Raw genomic sequence first — 20,588 nt, forward strand, 5'->3', positions numbered from 1 at the left:
CCCTAAACGACTAAACAATGGACAGAACTAAACGGTGTCCGCGACCAAATGGATTTGACATATGGCATTGAATCACTTGTGCCACACCGCTGTGGTTTAAAACCTCGCTTGAGTCATGAGAGGAAACCATCTAGATGGTTGCGGAAGATCAGCGGTTTTACCAAGAAGTGGTGAAATGATGCTTGGAGTTATACATGTGTTCTTTCTCTACCGTCAAAAGCTGGAAATGCGCCATAATACCTGTAACTGTGTCGGTGCAAACAACGTAAAAGTAATCACATACCGATTGCGGAATTTTGGTATCATCTGCAGTTTCCTTCTCTTCATTTTCTTTGTCATCACCTTCGTTTATCTAGAATGTTGAAACCAAATACCACCTTGTAATTTGTACAGATTAATGCTCAGAAGCACGAGGCCTAACTAAACTAAATAACCAAGTGCGAAGCCACCTGATCTAGTCGCGAAATTTCAGACAAGCTTTTCAACAAGATGTTCGAAATACTCTAAAAATTATATGTAGTTCTTGTTTTATTTCAGTGTGAATATCATTTTAAAATTTTTGTAGCAAAAAATTGAAGAGAACGTTTCATCTGGTGAATTTTATATAAACCTCAATTTTGGTAATAGAACCAGGTCAGAACATTGTTATCTTGATGTCATTTCGATGTGTTAAGAAAATTATCTCTTAAAATGGTCATGTTCCCTACTACATGTATTTGTCATTTATGTCAGTTATAAGATTATTCTTCACAAATAGATAAGGATTATAAACCTCAAAGGGGCCTTGCAATGTTTGACAACATTGTTAAATAGCAATTACCGTATATCAAGATTAAAAGTTCAAGAAGGTTACAGTAAGCGTTGGTAATATAATTATTGACTTATTCGATTTTAAAGGAAATGTATAAGGGTGTATCCGGGTCCCGCCCGCTCGTGGTGAAAGGATTCCTAGATGGACAGCAAAAATCTTCCTCCACCATTAAAAGCTGGAAATCTATTTCTTTTTGTGGGGTTGAACGTCGCACCGACACACGTATAGGTCATATAATGACTTTCAAGCTCTGATGGTGGAGGAAAATCCACTTAAGGTATTAGGCCCCTAATAGTAATGTTTAAAATATGGCATTTGCTTGGTATATTCTTACAGTTGACCCTGTTTCGCACTTTGTTGTAAATTTTGAAAAACGTTTACCATGCCGTTTTTTATAAATTTTGTGTAATTTATGGTATTTCCTCAAGCTTGAATAGACACAAATTACAAAGTGGCGGCCTTTATCCAAAACGTCTGCAGAGAATTCATTTTACCATTATTTTTATTAAAGAAACATCAAACTATTGGTAAACAATTATAAAACACAACATAAAACTGTAAATATCATTTTTTCTAGGGTGCCTCAAGTAATCGGATTTAATGAGATAGAATTCTAACTCCAACATTGAAAAATTAAGGTCGAATCCTGCGGGTCTGTTTTAAATTTTGCTCACTTCATTCAAAATAACCTTGGGGCAGAAGTAAAACCTACCTACATTTCTACCACAATATGTATTCTAAAGAATGAAGGCAAAATAGAAAACTTTTACCGCAGGTAACTCAGTATTTTTTAAGATGTCTAGCTCTACCCCATCTGTTTCAGAGGGGAATTCACTTTGAACAGCAATAAATCGCTTATCAAATATTTTTTTCCCATAATAACAAGTCTGGAAAGAAGTAAAAACGTACTAGTAAAAAAGGAAAATAAGGAAAAAAAATTTGGTCCCAGTGAGACTTGAACCTATGACCCCCTGAAAATTGCAGTCAAAGTAGGTTTATAGTAGGAACTGAATACTCTTCAAAAAGTGGGTACTCTATTTCTCTTAAAGAAAATGATAATCACATACCGATGGAGGCTGTTTGGTATTAGTTTTCCTTGTCTTTTCCCCCACGTTATTTTCTGTATTTTCGTTGGTGTCTTGCTCGCTTTCCTAAAATATTAAAAAACTATACTACCATGTAATTTTAATGACGAATGCACAGTAATTCTAGTACTAGACCTAACTAAATATTTAGAACAAGTGCTAAAGCACCCTGATCGTGTGCCCATCGCGTAGTGATGGACACGTTGTTTCAATGTAGATGTTCAAAGAAGTCTGAATTGTGGCATGTTTTTGTTTAACTTTCTGTCTGAACTTCTTTTTAACAAGAAAATGAAGCCATGCAGTCATCTGTGGGAGATCAGTAGCTTTACAAAAGTGCCCGCTTTTGGTTAAAAGATTTCTGGACGGGCACATGTAAACTATCTGCAACATTAAAAGCTGGAAAGAAGCCATATCAGCTATAATTAAGTCGGTATAAAAAGCCAAATTAATCACATCACATACAGATTGAGGCTTGTGGGTATCGTCTGCCGTTTCCTCATTTCTGTGTTCTGTATTTTCTGTATTTTCTCGCTCATTTAACTAAAATATTGAAATCAGATGGCATCATGTAAGTTATAAAAACCAATACCCAGAATTGCTAGGCCTAACTAAACAAACAGAACCAGAGTTATAGCAATTGGTCTAGTCGCGTTATGGCGGACAAGATTTTTCAATGACTATGTTCAAAGAAGTCTAGCTTATGTTTTTTTCTTTGTTCCACTTAAGTGTGGATTTCCATCAGAAATTTTAGTCGGAATAATCAAGGAGAATGTTGTACCTGGTGAAATCTATATAAACCTCAATTTTGGTATGAGTAGAAGTACCGAGTCAGAGCAGTGCAGTTTTGATGAGGTTTAGATATAATCAATTGCGACAAGAACAAAAGCGTCTTAGAAATTTCATGACCTCTACTTTTTGTTTCATTTTATGTCGGTTTGAAGATAATTGTTCAAACATAAGGTAAGAATTTGTTACCTCAAACGGGTCTTGGTATGTGTGATCAAATTGTGATCACTACATGTATTATTGTTTCGGAGGAAAAATGCCAAAATAATCACATACCGTTAAGGGATTGTTGGCATCATCTGCAGTTTTCTTCTCTTTATCTCTTTTGTTTTCTCCTTCATTATTCTAGAATCATGAAACCAAATAACATCATGTGATTTATACAGATCAGATAATCAGAAATACTAGGCCTAACTAAACTAAAGAAAGCAGCGCGGGAGTCAACTGATCTTGTCGCGAAATGGCAGATGAGTTTTTCAAGTAAGAGGTTCGCTCGTGGTGAAAGGATTCCTGTAGGAACAGCTGGGCTCCTCCATTACCCTCAAAAGCTGGAAATTTATTTACTATTGTTGCGTTTAAAGTTGCACCGACATAATTATAGGTCATATTGCGACTTTCCAGCTTTGATCAAGAGCGGGCGTCTAGGTAGAACCACCGATCTTCCGTAAGCCAGCTTGATGGCTTCCACACATGAAGAATTCAACGCACTAAGTGATTTTAAGTCAGCGACCGTAACCACCCCGCAAAACGCGAAAGACGCCATATGACCAATAATTGTGTTGGTATAAACAGTAAAAATAGTCACATACCGATGGTGACTGCTTGGTATCATCGGCAGTTGCCCCTTCTGTATTTTCTGTGGTTTCTTGCTCTTTATTCTAAAATATTGAAACATAACACCATCATGTAATTCTTAATGAAGAACGTACAGAAATACTATGCTATAATAATTCTATAAACATATGGCCTGTTTTAGATTAACTTTCTGTCTGAATTTCTTTTTTGCAAAGCTGATGCAACTCACTTAAACCTCGACTTTCGTATGACTTAGTACCAGGTCTTGATGTGATTTAGCAGTAACCAGTTGTGACAAGACAGTCAAAACTTAGAAGATTCATGACCACTACTTTTACTCTTCCGTTTATGTCAGTTTTAAGAAAAAAATCGAAATGTGAGGAAGCCATCTAGACGGCTGCGGATGACGGCGATTCTACCAAACTCTCTGCGCGTTGTGAAATGCTGCCTGAATGTGTATCCTGGGGTTTCCTGTACCATAAAAAGCTAGAATGACGACATAAGACCTATAATTATATGAAGGAAACGAAGCAAAAATAACCACATACCGATGGAGACTGGTTGGTATCATGTGCAGTTTCCTCGTCTTTATTGTTTTTGTTTTCTCGGTCTTTAATCTAGAATGTTGAAGCCAATTGCAAGCATGTAATTGGTACCGATTAATGTTCAGAAATACCAAGCATACCTAAAGTAAAAAACTAAAAAAAAAAAAAACAGCGCGGGATCTACCTGATCTAGTAGCGAAATGGCAGACAAGTTTTTGCAATGAAGAGGTTCGAAAAAGTTTTAAAAATTTGTCAGGTTTTAGTTTGATAGCCTTTTAACATTTTCGTAGAAATAATCTAAGAAAATGTTGAATCTCGTGAAATTTGTATAAACATCCATTTTGCTAAAAGTACATGGTCAGAACAATGTAATTGTGATGTTATTTTCATGAGATGTGACAAGGAAATTAGAATGGTCAACTCCGCTATTATTATTCTTCACAAAACGGTAAGGATTTGTGTTGGTATAAAAAGCAAAAATAGTCACATACCGATGGTGACTGCTTGGTATCATCGGCAGTTGCCCCTTCTGTATTTTCTGTGGTTTCTTGCTCTTTATTCTAAAATATTGAAACATAACACCATCATGTAATTTAATGAAGAACGTACAGAAATACTAGGCTATAATAATTCTATAAACATATGACCTGTTTTAGATTAACTTTCTGTCTGAATTTCTTTTTAGCAAAGCTGATGCAACTCACTTAAACATCGACTTTCGTATGACTTAGTACCAGGTCTTGATGTGATTTAGCAGTAACCAGTTGTGACAAGACAGTCAAAACTTAGAAGATTCATGACCACTACTTTTACTCTTCCGTTTATGTCAGTTTTAAGAAAAAAATCGAAATGTGAGGAAGCCATCTAGACGGCTGCGGATGACGGCGATTCTACCAAACTCTCTGCGCGTTGTGAAATGCTGCCTGAATGTGTATCCTGGGGTTTCCTGTACCATAAAAAGCTAGAATGACGACATAAGACCTATAATTATATGAAGGAAACGAAGCAAAAATAACCACATACCGATAGAGACTGGTTGGTATCATGTGCAGTTTCCTCGTCTTTATTGTTTTTGTTTTCTCGGTCTTTAATCTAGAATGTTGAAGCCAATTGCAAGCATGTAATTGGTACCGATTAATGTTCAGAAATACCAAGCCTACCTAAACTAAAAAACTAAAAAAAAAAAACAGCGCGGGATCTACCTGATCTAGTAGCGAAATGGCAGACAAGTTTTTGCAATGAAGAGGTTCGAAAAAGTTTTAAAAATTTGTCAGGTTTTAGTTTGATAGCCTTTTAACATTTTTGTAGAAATAATCTAAGAAAATGTTGAATCTCGTGAAATTTGTATAAACATCCATTTTGCTAAAAGTACATGGTCAGAACAATGTAATTGTGATGTTATTTTCATGTGATGTGACAAGGAAATTAGAATGGTCAACTCCGCTATTATTATTCTTCACAAAACGGTAAGGATTTGTGTTGGTATAAAAAGCAAAAATAATCACGTACCGACGGGGACTGCTTGGTATCATCTGCAGTTTTCCCCTTTTTATTTTCTGTATTTTCTGTGGTTTCTTGCACGTTTTCCTTAAATATTGAAACATAAAACCATCATGTAATTTAATGACGAATGTACAGAAATACCAGGCCTAACTAAATTATGACTTGTTTTTGTTTCGGTATAAATTTCTCTTTAACAAAGCTATGAAACTTATATAAATCACGGTTTTGACACGAGTAGAAGTACCAGGTCAGAATAATGTAATTTTGATCGGATTTAGCAGTAATCAACTGTAAAAAGACAATATCAATTAGATGACTCGTGACCCATGTTTTTATTTTCATTTTATGTCAGTATAAAATGAGGTAAGAAATGAGGAAAGAATTTGTAGTCTCAAGTGGACCGTGCTATAAGTGACAAAACATTGATAACTGTAAATGTTTTGGTACATTTTATGTTTTTAACCTATGAAAATTCCAGAAGAATTTAGTAACCAGGTATTATATCATAATATAGTCGTCAAATTCTATTTTCATGTGAGGAAACCATCTAGCTGTATAAAGGAAGGTCGGTGGCTCTAACCCATACGCCCGTACATGCATGAAATAGTGCGTAGAAGGGCACCTTGAGGTTTCCATCAACATCCAAAGCTGGAAAGTCACAATATTTTACTAGTAAATTTGTGTCGCGGCGAGGTTAATACGCCTCCACCACAAATACTAGTACACAAGTTGTATCTGAACTGTCACAGAGACACGTCTGATCAAATTACTCTATGCAACTTTATGTCATGCCTACATGCGAACCCTGTACGATTTCAGTAAAATATTTCTCTATTTCAAACATAATATAATACAAATATATAATAAAATTTAATTACTTACTTACTTACTTATATCGTCATCGATCATGAAGACAATTCTATGTTTTCACGGATGTGAACTTCTGGTACGGCTAGTTTGTCCTATACATGATTGACGAGTAATTCTTTATGAGAAATGCACTCGGTAAATAAATGCATTACAGCAGCTACACTTTTTAACTACAATTAATGGCCCTCACGTGTCCATATCATAGACGAATTGGAATAATGTGACCAGTCTAGATATAGGGTCACAAAAGGGTTTTTTTCTTTCAAACTCATGTCAGCCGTTTCTGGCAAGAAAGTCCTGAATTTCTCACTATATACATACAGGAAGGAGTGACCACACCATGGCGGTCATATTTTAGACAAATCATAATGATCTGAATTTGGTAGAGAGCCACCTAAGAAATTTGGGTGAAATTATTTCGTTAGCACTGAGAGCCTGTGGTCTAGCAAAAGATTTTGTTTGACGATCTTTCTTATGTCAAACGTCTTGCGGTCACGGTTTTAAGAAAAATCGGAAAACTGGAAAATCTCCGTAAAGACTGAGAAACAACTTTTTACTTACATGTCTGTCTTATTTCTAAGACCAAATCAGCAGTGCAATTTTTCTATTAATTTATTAGGACTATATACATATTTCGTGGGGATGTATATTCATGGACAAAGATCAGAAGAAAAAACATATTCACTTCTCTTGACTGTAGAAAAAATAGTTTAACAATTAATGACAGACAAATAGAGTGGTTTATACTGGGTTGACCTGCGTACGTAAGGTTAATCATTTAAATTCCATGACAGTTGTAGGTTAGGTCAGAATATTGAATGCAGGTTTTTTAGATGAAATATATCAATCTTCTTGTTGATTTCCTCAATACCGTTTCAATATCACTTGTTTTTAAACAATGAGGTTTACTCAGCATATACGCCGCGACGTTAAAATGACAAAAACATACGATAATGTCTACAAAATACCAAAAATTATAAATTAGTATTGTATAAGTCTCAACTAGTAATATATCAGCCATTGTTATTTCAGTCAGTGTTGGTACAATTTCAGTTCCTTTGGGACAATGGAATCCATTAAATTTTATTGTTCCGTTTAGCTGTTACTATTGGATATAAGCAGTGTCTCGCATTCAATTTCCTGTCATGAACCGGCTCAGTCATTATTTGCCTTGTTGCAATCTATGCTTCCAAACGATCATCTTATAGATTCTAGTGCCGTGCAGCGGCTGTGTAATGTTTTTTCCATGCATAGACTTCGTGTTATCATTATTTCGTTATTTTTTATCATTGAGTCCCTTTAATGGCACTATGTTAGAGTTTCTGTTTAGCTTGTGATAATCGATGTAAGCTAGGGGTGTTGCACAGTTTGTTCCTTGTCTTAAACAGGCCAATTCAAAACGAGTCTACTATTTTCATTCAAAACGTTCGTGTTACAGATTTACTATCAATTAATATATACTTGTTGGATGTTTGAAGCAACCCGTCTGAAATATTTTTCCATTACAGCTTCTTTTAGTTGTGGGCCTACTGTGCAAATGCGTGGCTCTGGGGATGTGTTTTAGTGCTCTGTGTTTCCGAGAAATCTACCCTTACCTATTATTTTTCAGTGTTTATATGATCAACTTTGCCAAACAACAAACTAAATAGTTTTAATTTACTTTTATTCACAATGACAGACAAATGAGACTAATCAGTTTTCAATTTAGAAACGTGTTACATCAATTTCGCGGCGTGTCCATTTATAAAAAGCGTTCTTTGAATTATTTTTATTCAGCTTAATAGAACACGACAAAAACATTGAAAGGATCGCTCTTTAAGAAACATGTGAGAATATAAATATAATTTATGCGATAATAGTAAGAGGGTAATTAAAAGAGCGAAATGTTTGTGTCCAGTATAGGCAATTCATGCAATATCGATGTGTCATAAATTAAGGTCGCTGACTTCAAATCATTTGCCTCTCATCAATGTGGGTTCAAGTCTCACTCAATGTGAGGAATCCATCCATATGGCTTACAGAAATTCGGTGGTTCTATCCATGTGCCCGCTCGCATGCACCATGGGGCACCTGGTGTCCTCCTCCACCATTAAAGCCGGAAAGTCGCCATATTACCAATAATTGTGTCGGTGAGACGTTGAACCCAACAAAATAAAAATGAATAAATACTAGTAACTTACATGTAGTCCATGAGCCAGACCCAGAAATTTTGGCTAGCGGTACCATCTGAGGGGATTAAAGCTCAATGCTATTTTTGGATAGATAAACATCTGACAATTCAGAAACTATGTGATAGCATTGCAGTGGTGGTAGCTTTTTGTGCGTTATTAGCCATGTAGTAACACCACCCCAAAATAGTCTTTCATCAAACTTCCGTTATACATAAGAAGACTTTCTATTTCAAAGTAATGGTTCTCTCTTATTTTGGAATATATTTACTTGGAAGTTGATAGACAAACAGCTCAGTTTATGTATTTTATGTATTTAAAAGAACTGTTATTAAAATATTGCCACTTTAGCGTTTAGTGATTGCAATTACAGACAAACATAGACCAGTGCTTAAACATAATTAAAGAACACAAATATTGTTTCATAATATGCAGTTAGAAAGTTATTTTGGTCATTCAAGAACTAATATGACATGTTTAAATACATAGAGTTTAAGGTAGTACAATTCTACATATCACAAAGCCAAGTTGTCTGCCATTGGCTGTTTGGGCGCTTGTAATTTACGGCATATGAATGTGCGTTACCTATTTGTTTGAAATTAATTAATACTTCTATACATGATATGGAATAGAAAAGTATGAATATCGTTGAATCAAAGCAATTTCTGAACTAGTTTTGATATGTTATATTAACAATTAGACAGTTATTCGCAGACCAATAGTTTTACATATCAAAGCCACCTTGTTGTTATTGTAATTTACGTGACAAACATAAAATATGTTGTTTAAACATGATGTTTTACAATCTGATCTGTCTTAAAGGTGCATATTCATGCCTACTTCTGTATCAATGTTCTTATGCTTAAACAGTAAACATTTTTATGCTGAATAATACCAAATGGTACTTTTATACAGTAAAATACGTTACCATAAAATCAAGATTTTCATTATATTTCATATAAACATGTTAAAGCCGTTGTTATTTAGTACATATATTATGTTTAGAAAAGAAATATTTTAACTAATCAATAAAATCATTCTTCGGTTAGATATCATATGCCATGTTAATTAATTGAATGTAAAAGTGTAATTTACGTTACATTATGTTACTCTAATCGGTAATATGCTGCCGTTATTATCTTCAGTCATTATCTTTCTATATCATGTCAAGGTTATTCTTTGTTTTCAATAAACCACATTTTCTATGTATTCAACATACTAGAACATTCTTAGTTATGACTCTTCATCACTGTCTGAATCTTATAAGATATCGTCAATATTGGTACGCGAATAATCTTCATCAGTTTTACTGGTTTCGTTTTTGTCAACAAGTTCATCAGGAACGATCTTTTTGTCTAACTGTTGTTCGTCATCAAAGTCCCAGCAATTTTTAACAACACCAGGAAGATAAAGGCTATTTTCATGGGCATGTAATCAAATATACACCTTTAAGAAAAGATCAAGGTTGTTTGATTTTGATATGAATAAGAGTAAAACTATAAAATTATTAATTTAATGTAGAAAAACATGAAGAGATTTGATCAAATTTGAGTATATTATGATAAAGTTTTCCTATATTTTTTACAACAGCTACGCAGATATGTATATTAAAATTTTTGTAGATTAATATAAATAAATGAATAAGTAACGGATAGTTGACTGGACAGATATGGTGGCACCAGGGTCATGTCTATGCCGTCAGAACTATTAAGGACGCCGTCTTGGTTGCCATTCTTGTTGACAAACATTTCGTATCTAACTTTGTTGATGTTCCGATATTTTGGGCGACCATTATACTGCAAATATAAATAACTCTCTGTCTCCAAAACGTCGTCGGAGCACACATGTTGACGTCCCAGCATTTAGCTGCCAGAAAACAGAAGTGTTAGTGCAGTTCTACGTCGTTTTCTTTGGACAGACTAGATTCGTTTGGAAAAGTATGTATCTGCAATAAAATCTACTATCAAAGCATCACCATCAATGATGTAAGATACGCCTTCAGTAGAATGGTATGGTGGCATATTTCTGCATTCACTTAAGCAGATAGTTTTCGCAAACAGTTTACGTGAAAATTTATAAACTTTCAAAAATCTTTCTTATACGGAAAAAATTCACGATAGTGCGAACTACTGCATACGATAACAGATACCGAATTAACAGAAATAATAAAGGGAGTTAAAAAATACGTTAATTTTGTAACCCATATGAATGTTATAATAAAATATCTATACGTTTTAGACACTCTTAGGGGTGGTGGTTGGGGGTTGAGGTTGATATAACACGCTCCGTTCCGTAGAGGGGACTATTAGGTTATCTTTATGCAGTTCAGTTCACTATTTTGACACATTGTCTCGTTAACAAGATAATATTATCACGAAAACTTTCTCCTACTTTCACGAAAGTGTATTCAATTTTTCGCGAAAAGTATTGTTTTTTTTTCGGGAAAGTTCATAAAATGTTCATGAACACTTTAGGTTTCTCGTATGCAGAAATATGCCACCATAGAATGGCTTGTTGCAGCTCGATACTTCCTTCAACATAGTATAATAGTTTGGGTTTTCCCGTCTCTGTTGGCATTCTGTAGGATGTTGCAAATGACACAGGAAATTCTATGACTACATCATGCGTCTTCAACAACTAATATCACAAATAGTCCAAAACACATTTCTTTCAGCCCTTATCTGAGCCATTCTATTCTGCGAGCTGGTCACTTTCTTTGATTTTTTAAAGTAAAGGCCGCTATTGCCAATTTCTGCTTTGAATGGATACATGCATTTTTCCACATCTGTCATCACTTTTTTACCTTCCGCATAATCGGCTTTGATCTGCGCAGGTTTCACTTCTTTGTCTGCGGATTTGTCTTCTGAAGTCATGTCTGTTTTCGGTTGTGTAGCTTCATCATATTTAGCTCACATGTGCTGTGTCAAACAACACCTGTAGTATGAAGAATATTGTCTGCTGAAGCTTATGATGCTTCCCTTTTTCTTGAAGGTTGATAGTCTGTTCTATAGTAATTTACACATTCTGTGATGCTGTTGCGGCTGATCTAGACACACTGAAGCCACAAACTCTCAAAAGCTTTTCTGCACAAGGATGGGTTACTTCAAGATTCATCATTAAGAGCAGATAGGGGAGCGGTAGTCTAGTGGATAAGGTGTCGGCTCAATCCAGGAATCGTAGGTTCGACAGCCCCACTGGGATCACAACCATGTCTTTTCTAATGACACCAGAACTGGTTTTCCAGGAAGCGGACTCGAGAGTGATACCAATAGGCTTGAAGCTTTCATCACAATCGAGCTAAAACAAATTAGTATAAACTAACGGATAAGCAGGTAGATACATTGCATCGTTCATATGATTGGACGCAAATAATAGTGGGCACAACTTGTGCCAGACTCCTATTTGCACATCTAGGTCGTTGACAGTTGTGGCCTCTATTAATGCCAGTATATCATGAATAATATCAATAAAGTATATACAGAAGTGTGCCCGTTTCTGTGATGTCTCTCTCTGACACTTTTGAAGTGTTTGTACTTTTAAAAGTACTCTTTGAACGCTGTTTGACTTTTAACAGATTTTTAAGGCTTGAATTGTCAGCAAGTTCCTTTACTTGTTTATATAAACATCGGTTGAAGGTCAAATAATTAAGAATGATTCTGTCCCTATTAAGCCATGGTGTTCCAATGAGTATCTATTTGCTTTCTACTTGTTTAAGGCCCATTTCTAAAATGTATTTCAGTATATATACATGTATAATTATGTTCTTGAACATTTATAATTGATTTGTACTGATTTTGGTAACACATATTATTGTCACGTAAAATTCGCACAACTATTGAAATGAGATGGTGATTCACTGCATTCTAGTAAATATCTAGTTCAACAACACACATTATGTATAGTTATTATAAAATGTTTTAATTTTTTCCCGATCTGTGCAGGGCATTTTCTTCACTTCAGAAATTTCAGTTTTGTACATTTTGGTAACATAAAACTTATACGGAGATTACATCATGGAAAAGTTCCTACCACTGCAGAAAAATAGTTTATAAAACATTATTCAGTCTGTACTTTCAATTATATTCAAGAATCATAAACATCTTGGTCATTGGGTTATTAGTACAAGTAAAATATCTATAATGTTGGTAATAAAATCAGTGTTACGTAAATTACACTAATTAAGATGTTAACGGGTACGTGAAAGATATTGTTTTAAAGCACATTCAATTCATTGTTTTACATGTATAAGGTTGTTAATAAACTACAGACTGCACTTTTTCTTAATCATTGTGTAGCACTATTTCATCGTCTTAAATGTTTTTAGGAAATATATTAAATGTCACGTAAGTTACAAAAGCCCTAACGTTTAAACGGCATTCATGTAGGAATAAAAAACATTCGGTATGTACTTTCCGAAAGTCATAATGTTGAATATTCCTTGATTCCTTAGGGAAGACAGGGGGAAATGGTACCTCAAGGTTTAACACCTATCGGAAGAAAATCTAATTATGAGCTATAGTTATGCTTATTAGTTGTCCATGCTATTAAGATGTTCTTCATAATCATTATTTTAATTAACATTTATTCAAAGAAGCAAACCCAAAAATGTCGAAAATTAAGGAAATATTTTGTTTGTTTTTAAATACTTGTTACAAACACATCAATTATTAAAACTGAAAAGCATATGTTCCATAATTCGTATGTCTACATTGGATAAATGTTAGCTCACATGAACTTGTATCTAAGTGTAGGCATATATCAAGATGATATCACACCAAAAGCTACCATCGATACATTGCTATCACATATTATCTTACTCCAGGGATGTGTGCCTTTCCAAAAATAACTATAAGAATTAATCCCCCAAGATGGTACCAATCAACCCTATGGCTCATGTACTAATGTAAGAAAAAAGAGATACAGACAAATCAAATATTTCTTTTTCAGTATTTCCTTCACTGTTGAGTATTTTCTAACAAACTGTGATGTACTTTGTGATAAATTACTCTTTAAAGAAAGGATTACCGATGCTTTGCAATATCTTTCATGAAAAACATATTCAGAAAATATTTGAATCGGACACAAAAACAAATAAACCTTTGATGTTTTACTCCAAAGTCATCCAAAACAGATTTATCTCTCCTGTTTGAAACCCATTAAAATTCATTTCAGAATGAAGGAGTGTTTGTTTTCTGTTTACTTTGGAGTAAAGCATCAAAGGTTTATTTGTTTCTTGTGTCGGATATATTAGTATAACTCTCGCCGCCTCATGCGTGAGAAGGTCATCATCGACACGGAGGTACGAGGGAAGAGAAGCAAGTGTCCCTTTCGATGACGACCGCCAATCAAGGCGGTTATTTACATTTCTTTCATTTCTTCGGTGTAATGCAGCCTAGGAACGAACCAGCGATCTAAGGACTCGAAGCGGTTGTTTTAAGACCAGGTTATCGAGGCGTCGAATATGTTGTCGATTGTGTCTGATTATTATGTCTCATTTTCATTATATTGACGTTTATTTCGTAAAACTTAACATATAAAGCATGTCCCAGATATTTACAAATTATGTGTCAGTTGAAACAAAAAAGCCACTTTCTGAAAATGGATGAAAATGAATTAAGGATACCAAGGTTAAGTGGTTTTCTTCCTTGTTCGTAAAAAGACATCTTGATTAAATGGAAAGACATGTCAAAAATCTGACAAAAATTACTTTCTCCTGAATATAAGAGAAAACTTTATATGCAATACAGTATTTCATACCTGCGTACATTAAATCACTTTGACAGATATATGTCAGTGAAAATATGGAAAGCTTTGATTTCTTTAGAATAAATGTATCAATCTTCTGTTTGATTTCCTTTACTTTCGATACTTGACTTTAATTGATGGAGTTTTGACTGGCAGATTTGTTAAAGCTGTTTTGATATCACATGTTGTCAAACGGCGGATTTTACTCTGCATATGCATCATTATGAACATTTAAAGGTAGTAGCTTCGTCTACAAATACAAAAAAAAAAAAAAAAAGAACTCATCTAAGCAGAATACTACCCGATACTACCCGGCCAACTTAATCGGAACTTTAGATATCATTAATGAACATTGAATGGATATGCATGTTATAACAACACTGTGTCTAGGAACAAAGAACTTTTTAAGGCCGCCACACGGCAATCTAAGACAATTCTAAATAGTAGCAGACTTTGTTGAACTGAGTCTGTTCACGAAAGACAACGAACAGTCATTATTTAAGTATTATAATATGAATTTCAGCTAAAGTTTTTATGACCTACCCAACTCTATCGTTGTTGATGCGTCTGCATATTCCAAATACTACACGTCAGTGTTTTATACCTCTTTTATATTACTGTTTTGTCTTTGATGACGTCTTGGATAAATTTCTTGTAAAGGCTTGTGTTGCATCCGAATACTCAGACTATCAGTGCGGGTATTTCAGTTGTGCATACATGGTCTCGGTAATTGTTTAAACCCTGTTATCAATTATCAATTATGAATAAATGAAAGAAATGAGTTGCAAATTTCGAAAATATTTGACATAAATCTGGTGGTGGGTAACTTCATGGCATTTCTTCCAAAGAATCTTTTATTCAAGCGAATCAGGAGTGTAGGTATGGTAGCAGCGGGTATGAAAAATCCTGAAATGTACCATTCTTATTAAAATCATCTCTATGCATTAGTTTATAAAAGAAAGATATGTACATGTAATTGTATTAGATTAATAAGCATTGTTCATATGATGAATAGAGATATTAGTAAATACCATTCATTTTCAAAACAACTTTCAAAATAGCAATTAAACATATTTTAGTTAATATATTTTCACAGGTGTATCTTTGTGGCAGGGGAAGCTATATGATATCTATAAAAATAACTTGATTAATGCAAGAGTGTATTCAAAAATAAAAGGTTTAGATACATCACCAAGAAGAATGGTATAAATTGTTTACAAAAACGAATAAAACATTCACCTACAAAGACGAAAAGAATACATATAGCTGTATTATCTCGGGGAAAGTTCAACAGACAGTGTACTTTATCGAGGACATATGAAGTATGCGTGGTTCACTGGCAAGTAGTGCGTGTTATAGACGGAATATATATGATGCTCATTATTGTCATGATATATGTTATCTAAAACACTTCGGAAAAGTCTTATCCAAGCGAAAGAAAGTACCATTTATAAGAACAAGACAATGGTAAAAATAAACTACAAACGTAATAAACTTGTCGCTCATCATGGTACAAATACGGACAAATTGCATAGAAAACATTGTTTTTAACCAAGAAAGAAAGAGGATACTAACACGGTCCGTAACATTTTACACAGATAAATAGGAAAACAATATAATTATTATTCCGCGAGAAAGCTGACTTGTCTAGGTGTGGACGGTACCATGTATTTCCACTACTGTCCATGAATAGACTTGATCACATCGAGCCTGAAACATTTTCATTTTAGTCGCGTTGGATAACCTGTGGAGTTTCCACTTTTTCTATTTATTATCACAGCAACGTTGTTTGTGCCGTGTGACTGCCGTTTTAAAGTGTCTCCCTACGCATTCAGTTAGAGCTGTTATATATTTCGATCTTTGCATATCGATTAGCATATGACATTTATATTGTGTAAGTGTACTGTTTAATCTTTCAGTTTGAAGATTAAGCCTTGGTTGGTTCCAATTTTCTCCCTTTCATAGATTTAGGTATTGTTTAATCACCCCTGTGATATGGTGCCTGCTTTTTATTTTTGTCTTTTGGCGGTTTCTGTGATATGCCCCTCAGACCCATCTAAATTCCATTTTGTTTAGTTCTGCTCATTGTTTTCATGTTGAGGGCGATTATCATTGACTGGAGATCATATGCCGCTTTTCGTAGTACTACTATCTGTGTATCATTGAAAGTTCAATGTAAACATCCGTATGAACAGATCTGCGGATGTCTCTAATTTGTTTTTGAAGTACTTGTAACACGTACAAATATTGAGTTCTGCTCAAGCCTGGGCTATTAGACACGGGCGGTATTTTAACTACCGTCACAAACAGGCTCAGTTAAACCGAGCTTGAAATATTTTCATTTTTGTCGTGTTTGGCGACATGGTGAGTTTCCATTTTATTTATTTGCCATTTGCCAAAAAAGAGTAACCTAGAGGTCCAACCTCTGTTCCTTTAAAGGTCTAACTATTCATTTTTTTTTTGTCTAGTAGGCAAGATAAAAGTATACAAAGCATTAAAGAAAGAGCAACTGCAATAAAAAGGTCACGACTTTAACTTTGACTACCACCCACTCGTGTATCCTTGTCATAAAGTCGAGTTAAACCTTACTCTGATGCTATTACTAAATTGTGATTGACCAATATAAAGAAACAAAAAAGAAATATTTATTTTTTATTTAATTGTCTTTTTATTTTATTTATTTGATTGTTTATATCAATGTATATTCAAACTATGTAGATAAAGAATCTATTATCATGTTAGTCATAACAAAACTGCCGGTCCATAGTATATACTTACTGAAAGTGTAACTAAAGATGACATAAAAGGTCATGTGTGTTGAGAACTGGGATGAACAGTTCGGAAGCGCTTGTACATACTGCGAACCGAGGAGGATCATCGTCACGTCTAGGAATTTTCACTTTTTGTCAGCAGTGGAGTTGCACTGCAGCAATATCGAATTCTACATTGCGTACACAACAAAAGATATACGAATGGAGCAGTATATTAATTATTATTGTTATATATCACATTTATATAGCACTCTTTTCATATAGAAATACGTTCAAAAGTGCTTACATAAAGGCATTATAATGTTCAATAAAAATGGTAATTGAACTGTTATAGGATGAATTTAAAATTACATTACGGTAACAAGATACATAGCGTTTTAAATTAGCAGATCAAAACCTGAATCAAAATACAATAGCGTAAAAATAAAAAATTAACTGACCTATCAAAGACATAGGTTATTGCAGAATAGAACAGAAGATATCTTACATTTTGAACAGACAGAATCAACCAGTATGATGCTTGTGAAATGCATGACTGCATGCAAACCGTCCCGGATGATTGGGCTAAACGGTCCGGAGAACATCCATGATACATCCCACAGAAAAAAAAACAAAAAAACAACAAAACACTGTCTATATTATTCTGTCACAGCAAAGTTCTCGATTAGAGTAATTGATTGGCCGGCAAAGTACCTACATCACGTGACATCTTTCCATTGGAGTCAGAGAGTCCAGGATTTATGACCTCGATATTTGAAACCGTTACATCATTAACTCTGGTTATCACTACATCCAACGTATGCCCAGCAATATGTGTTGGTTCTAGTACATGTTGACACATGCCATAAATCAAAATGGAAGTTAAGGTCCCGCCTCAATGATGGTGGTCTTGTCAATTGTAGCATATTTATTTAAGAAATGGGGCCATTCTTGTGCTTGTGTTCAAACCGTTTTCTTACGAAAGGGGTGGCCTGTATATAATGGCAAGCCATAGGCCTATGGAGTGTCCGCCTGTAACTACATTGCAATCCATATACTCAGCTTGGGAAAATTCGTTGTCTTTGCTTGATGTAAAAATGTTCACTTGTATGGCTACCTTGTGAATGATCGCTACGCACCCGCCGCGCCTACCACTACGAGGGACATGTTTCATTTTATAACCGTCGGGCATGAGTTCGCTGATGCACGCTTTGTCAAAAGAGCTACAGAGCCAAGTTTCATCTATGGCACAAATGTCGAATTCATTTGTAAGTCACATATGGAGAGTGTTTTATTTTTCACTGATCGTGTATTGATTGAACTAATCTTGATGTTTTTCTGCCCCTTACTAATGTACAATTTTCAGGTTTTATCCGTATCAATTTAAGTTATTATCATTTATCCCATTGTTAGTGTCCCGTGCTCGTCTAATCTGATTTTTCCAACCTCGAGTCTCTCTATATGGCATTAATCGAAACTCTTTCAATGTTTTGATAATCGTAGGAGTAGGTCTCTTTTGTGCACTTGGTATTGTCCAATATTGTGCAACTCTGATCTTTTATAAATAATCCTCGGTGACATTCGCTCACTGAAACACATTATTGCTGCAGGCTATGCTGATATATATAAGTTTTGAACAAGACCCTCGGTGACATTCGCTCACTGAAACACATTATTGCTGCAGGCTATGCTGATATATATAAGTTTTGAACAAGACCGTCACTCAAAACCATAGGGTGGTAGATAATCATTTAGTTTATAGTTTATACATAATTTATTTTAGGTAGATTGTGAAGGAAATTCTACAACTTTTATTAATCACTCTCGACACCTCATTCATCGCCACGAGGGTATGAAAAAAGAGGCCAGTTTCCCCTTTTTAATGATGAGCGCCAAGCAAGGGAGGTACTGGTGCCATTTTTAACGTCTTTGGTATGACGCGGCCGGGGATCGAACCCACGACCTCCCGCTCTCGAACAGACGCTCTACCACTAGGCTACCGAGGCGGTTACAGATAATTATTTGTTATGCAAAGTGGACAGCCAACATCTATGTGACAAGCTTCTGCGTCATTCACTGAAATATTTAATATTATAACACAGCGTGTGAGAGAAATTATGGTAAAGGATCGAAGATGTAAAGACAACAGCAATATTCTTTTCATTGCAAAAACATGATGAATATGATCAAACATTAGCAACCTTACTCAGACCTTTAAGAGAAGTTGGATCAGTCGTAAACTACAAATTTGTCGACAGATCAATACACAAAATAGTGTTTTTAAATATTTCCTTGGACTCAATTTCTATGACAAGTGGTGAGCCCTATGAAAACTTATGCGAAATCAAGTCTATGTTGAAGCAGTGTTTGAACAGGGAACAGTGACATGTGTAAAACAGAAGCGAGAGGTTTCTATAATGGAGATTTTATATGCACACCATGGTCTGGATACATTTCTATGATGCCGGTAAATCATCTAGAAGTTTTGCCACTTGTACAATTTTCCTCGGATTGAGCCCATTATTAGCTAGTAAAAGAATGTTGCTACATTGTGAGCGACAATAAAACAGCATGTGCAATTAATAATAAAGGAACATGTAAAGGTCCAATCATAATGGATTGTTTGCATCGTGTATCTTGATGTCTGTTTTATTCAGTTTGTGTTTAAAAGCTGTAGATATACTTTCATGATGACAGTGTAAGCAGGCCTCATGAAAAGAATTGATATATTAGACTTTTATTTCAAAGTTAGGGCCTATAAATCGAATTTCTATATCTTATTACAAGTGGACAAAGGGCTGATTCGGACACACCCCTGCAATTCTACACACGTTGTGGTTTTGCAGGCCCTATAAAAAGGCTTATAAAACGCTCAAAAATCTTATTTGGACTTTTTGCAGCAAATCTGGATATTCCCTGCAGGTTCATTTTTATAATTTTATTCATTCAAACAGTATTTGATTACTGTGTGTATGTTTGATATGAGTAGAACCTCCCCATTCTAGTTTAAGAGATTTTGGGTCCAGAGATTTTGATATTCTTAAGAACGAACTCAATTATTCCAGAACTTTTACGTTATATTTTATCAAAATCTGGATCCTTAGCTGCTGCTGTATTTGCTGTATATAAACCACTATGGGAAAGCAACTGAAGTGTTAAATGTTTCGGGTAGCAAATGTAACCAAAAACTGGGCGATTGAATATGAATTTCGATTAAAATGAAAATACTTAAAACTAGCTTGAACTTATAGCTCTTTGTATACCTGAATAACTTTACTCTATCTAATATGGAACATAGCATACCTAGGGAACAACATTGTTTCTCTCTGCTTTAAGTGTTTCTCCTTATCAAATTGGACTGGATTGCAATTGATTTTCCTGAGTAGTCCGTAAAACATAGTCAAATATACAGCAAATGCAACGGCAGCTAAGGATCAAGATTTTGACTGTGTAAAGTTTTATTTAATAGTGATCTTATACCGTTTTGGGGTTGGCAAATACTTGTGGTCACTAACCTAAGTTCATTTGGT

At 34.8% G+C, this 20,588-nt stretch overlaps 1 protein-coding gene across 1 annotated transcript in view; it reads right to left on the reverse strand.

The window, feature by feature from the left end:
• Positions 1-11,436, reverse strand: part of LOC128557277 (myb-like protein X) — a 33,237-nt gene extending 21,801 nt beyond the window's left edge. Inside the window, exons 1-11 of the mRNA XM_053544492.1 lie at positions 11,367-11,436; positions 7,345-7,352; positions 5,532-5,609; positions 5,046-5,114; positions 4,514-4,582; positions 4,026-4,094; positions 3,492-3,560; positions 2,959-3,027; positions 2,359-2,436; positions 1,879-1,962; positions 284-352 (exon numbers count right to left, since the gene is read on the reverse strand). Coding sequence (XP_053400467.1) covers positions 284-352; positions 1,879-1,962; positions 2,359-2,436; positions 2,959-3,027; positions 3,492-3,560; positions 4,026-4,094; positions 4,514-4,582; positions 5,046-5,114; positions 5,532-5,609; positions 7,345-7,352; positions 11,367-11,436 — 732 coding nt within the window. The remainder of the gene's footprint in view (positions 1-283; positions 353-1,878; positions 1,963-2,358; positions 2,437-2,958; positions 3,028-3,491; positions 3,561-4,025; positions 4,095-4,513; positions 4,583-5,045; positions 5,115-5,531; positions 5,610-7,344; positions 7,353-11,366) is intronic.
• Positions 11,437-20,588: the final 9,152 nt, after the last annotated feature.

This window comes from Mercenaria mercenaria, chromosome 5 (genome assembly GCF_021730395.1).
Source record: "Mercenaria mercenaria strain notata chromosome 5, MADL_Memer_1, whole genome shotgun sequence".
NCBI classification, from domain to species: domain Eukaryota; kingdom Metazoa; phylum Mollusca; class Bivalvia; order Venerida; family Veneridae; genus Mercenaria; species Mercenaria mercenaria.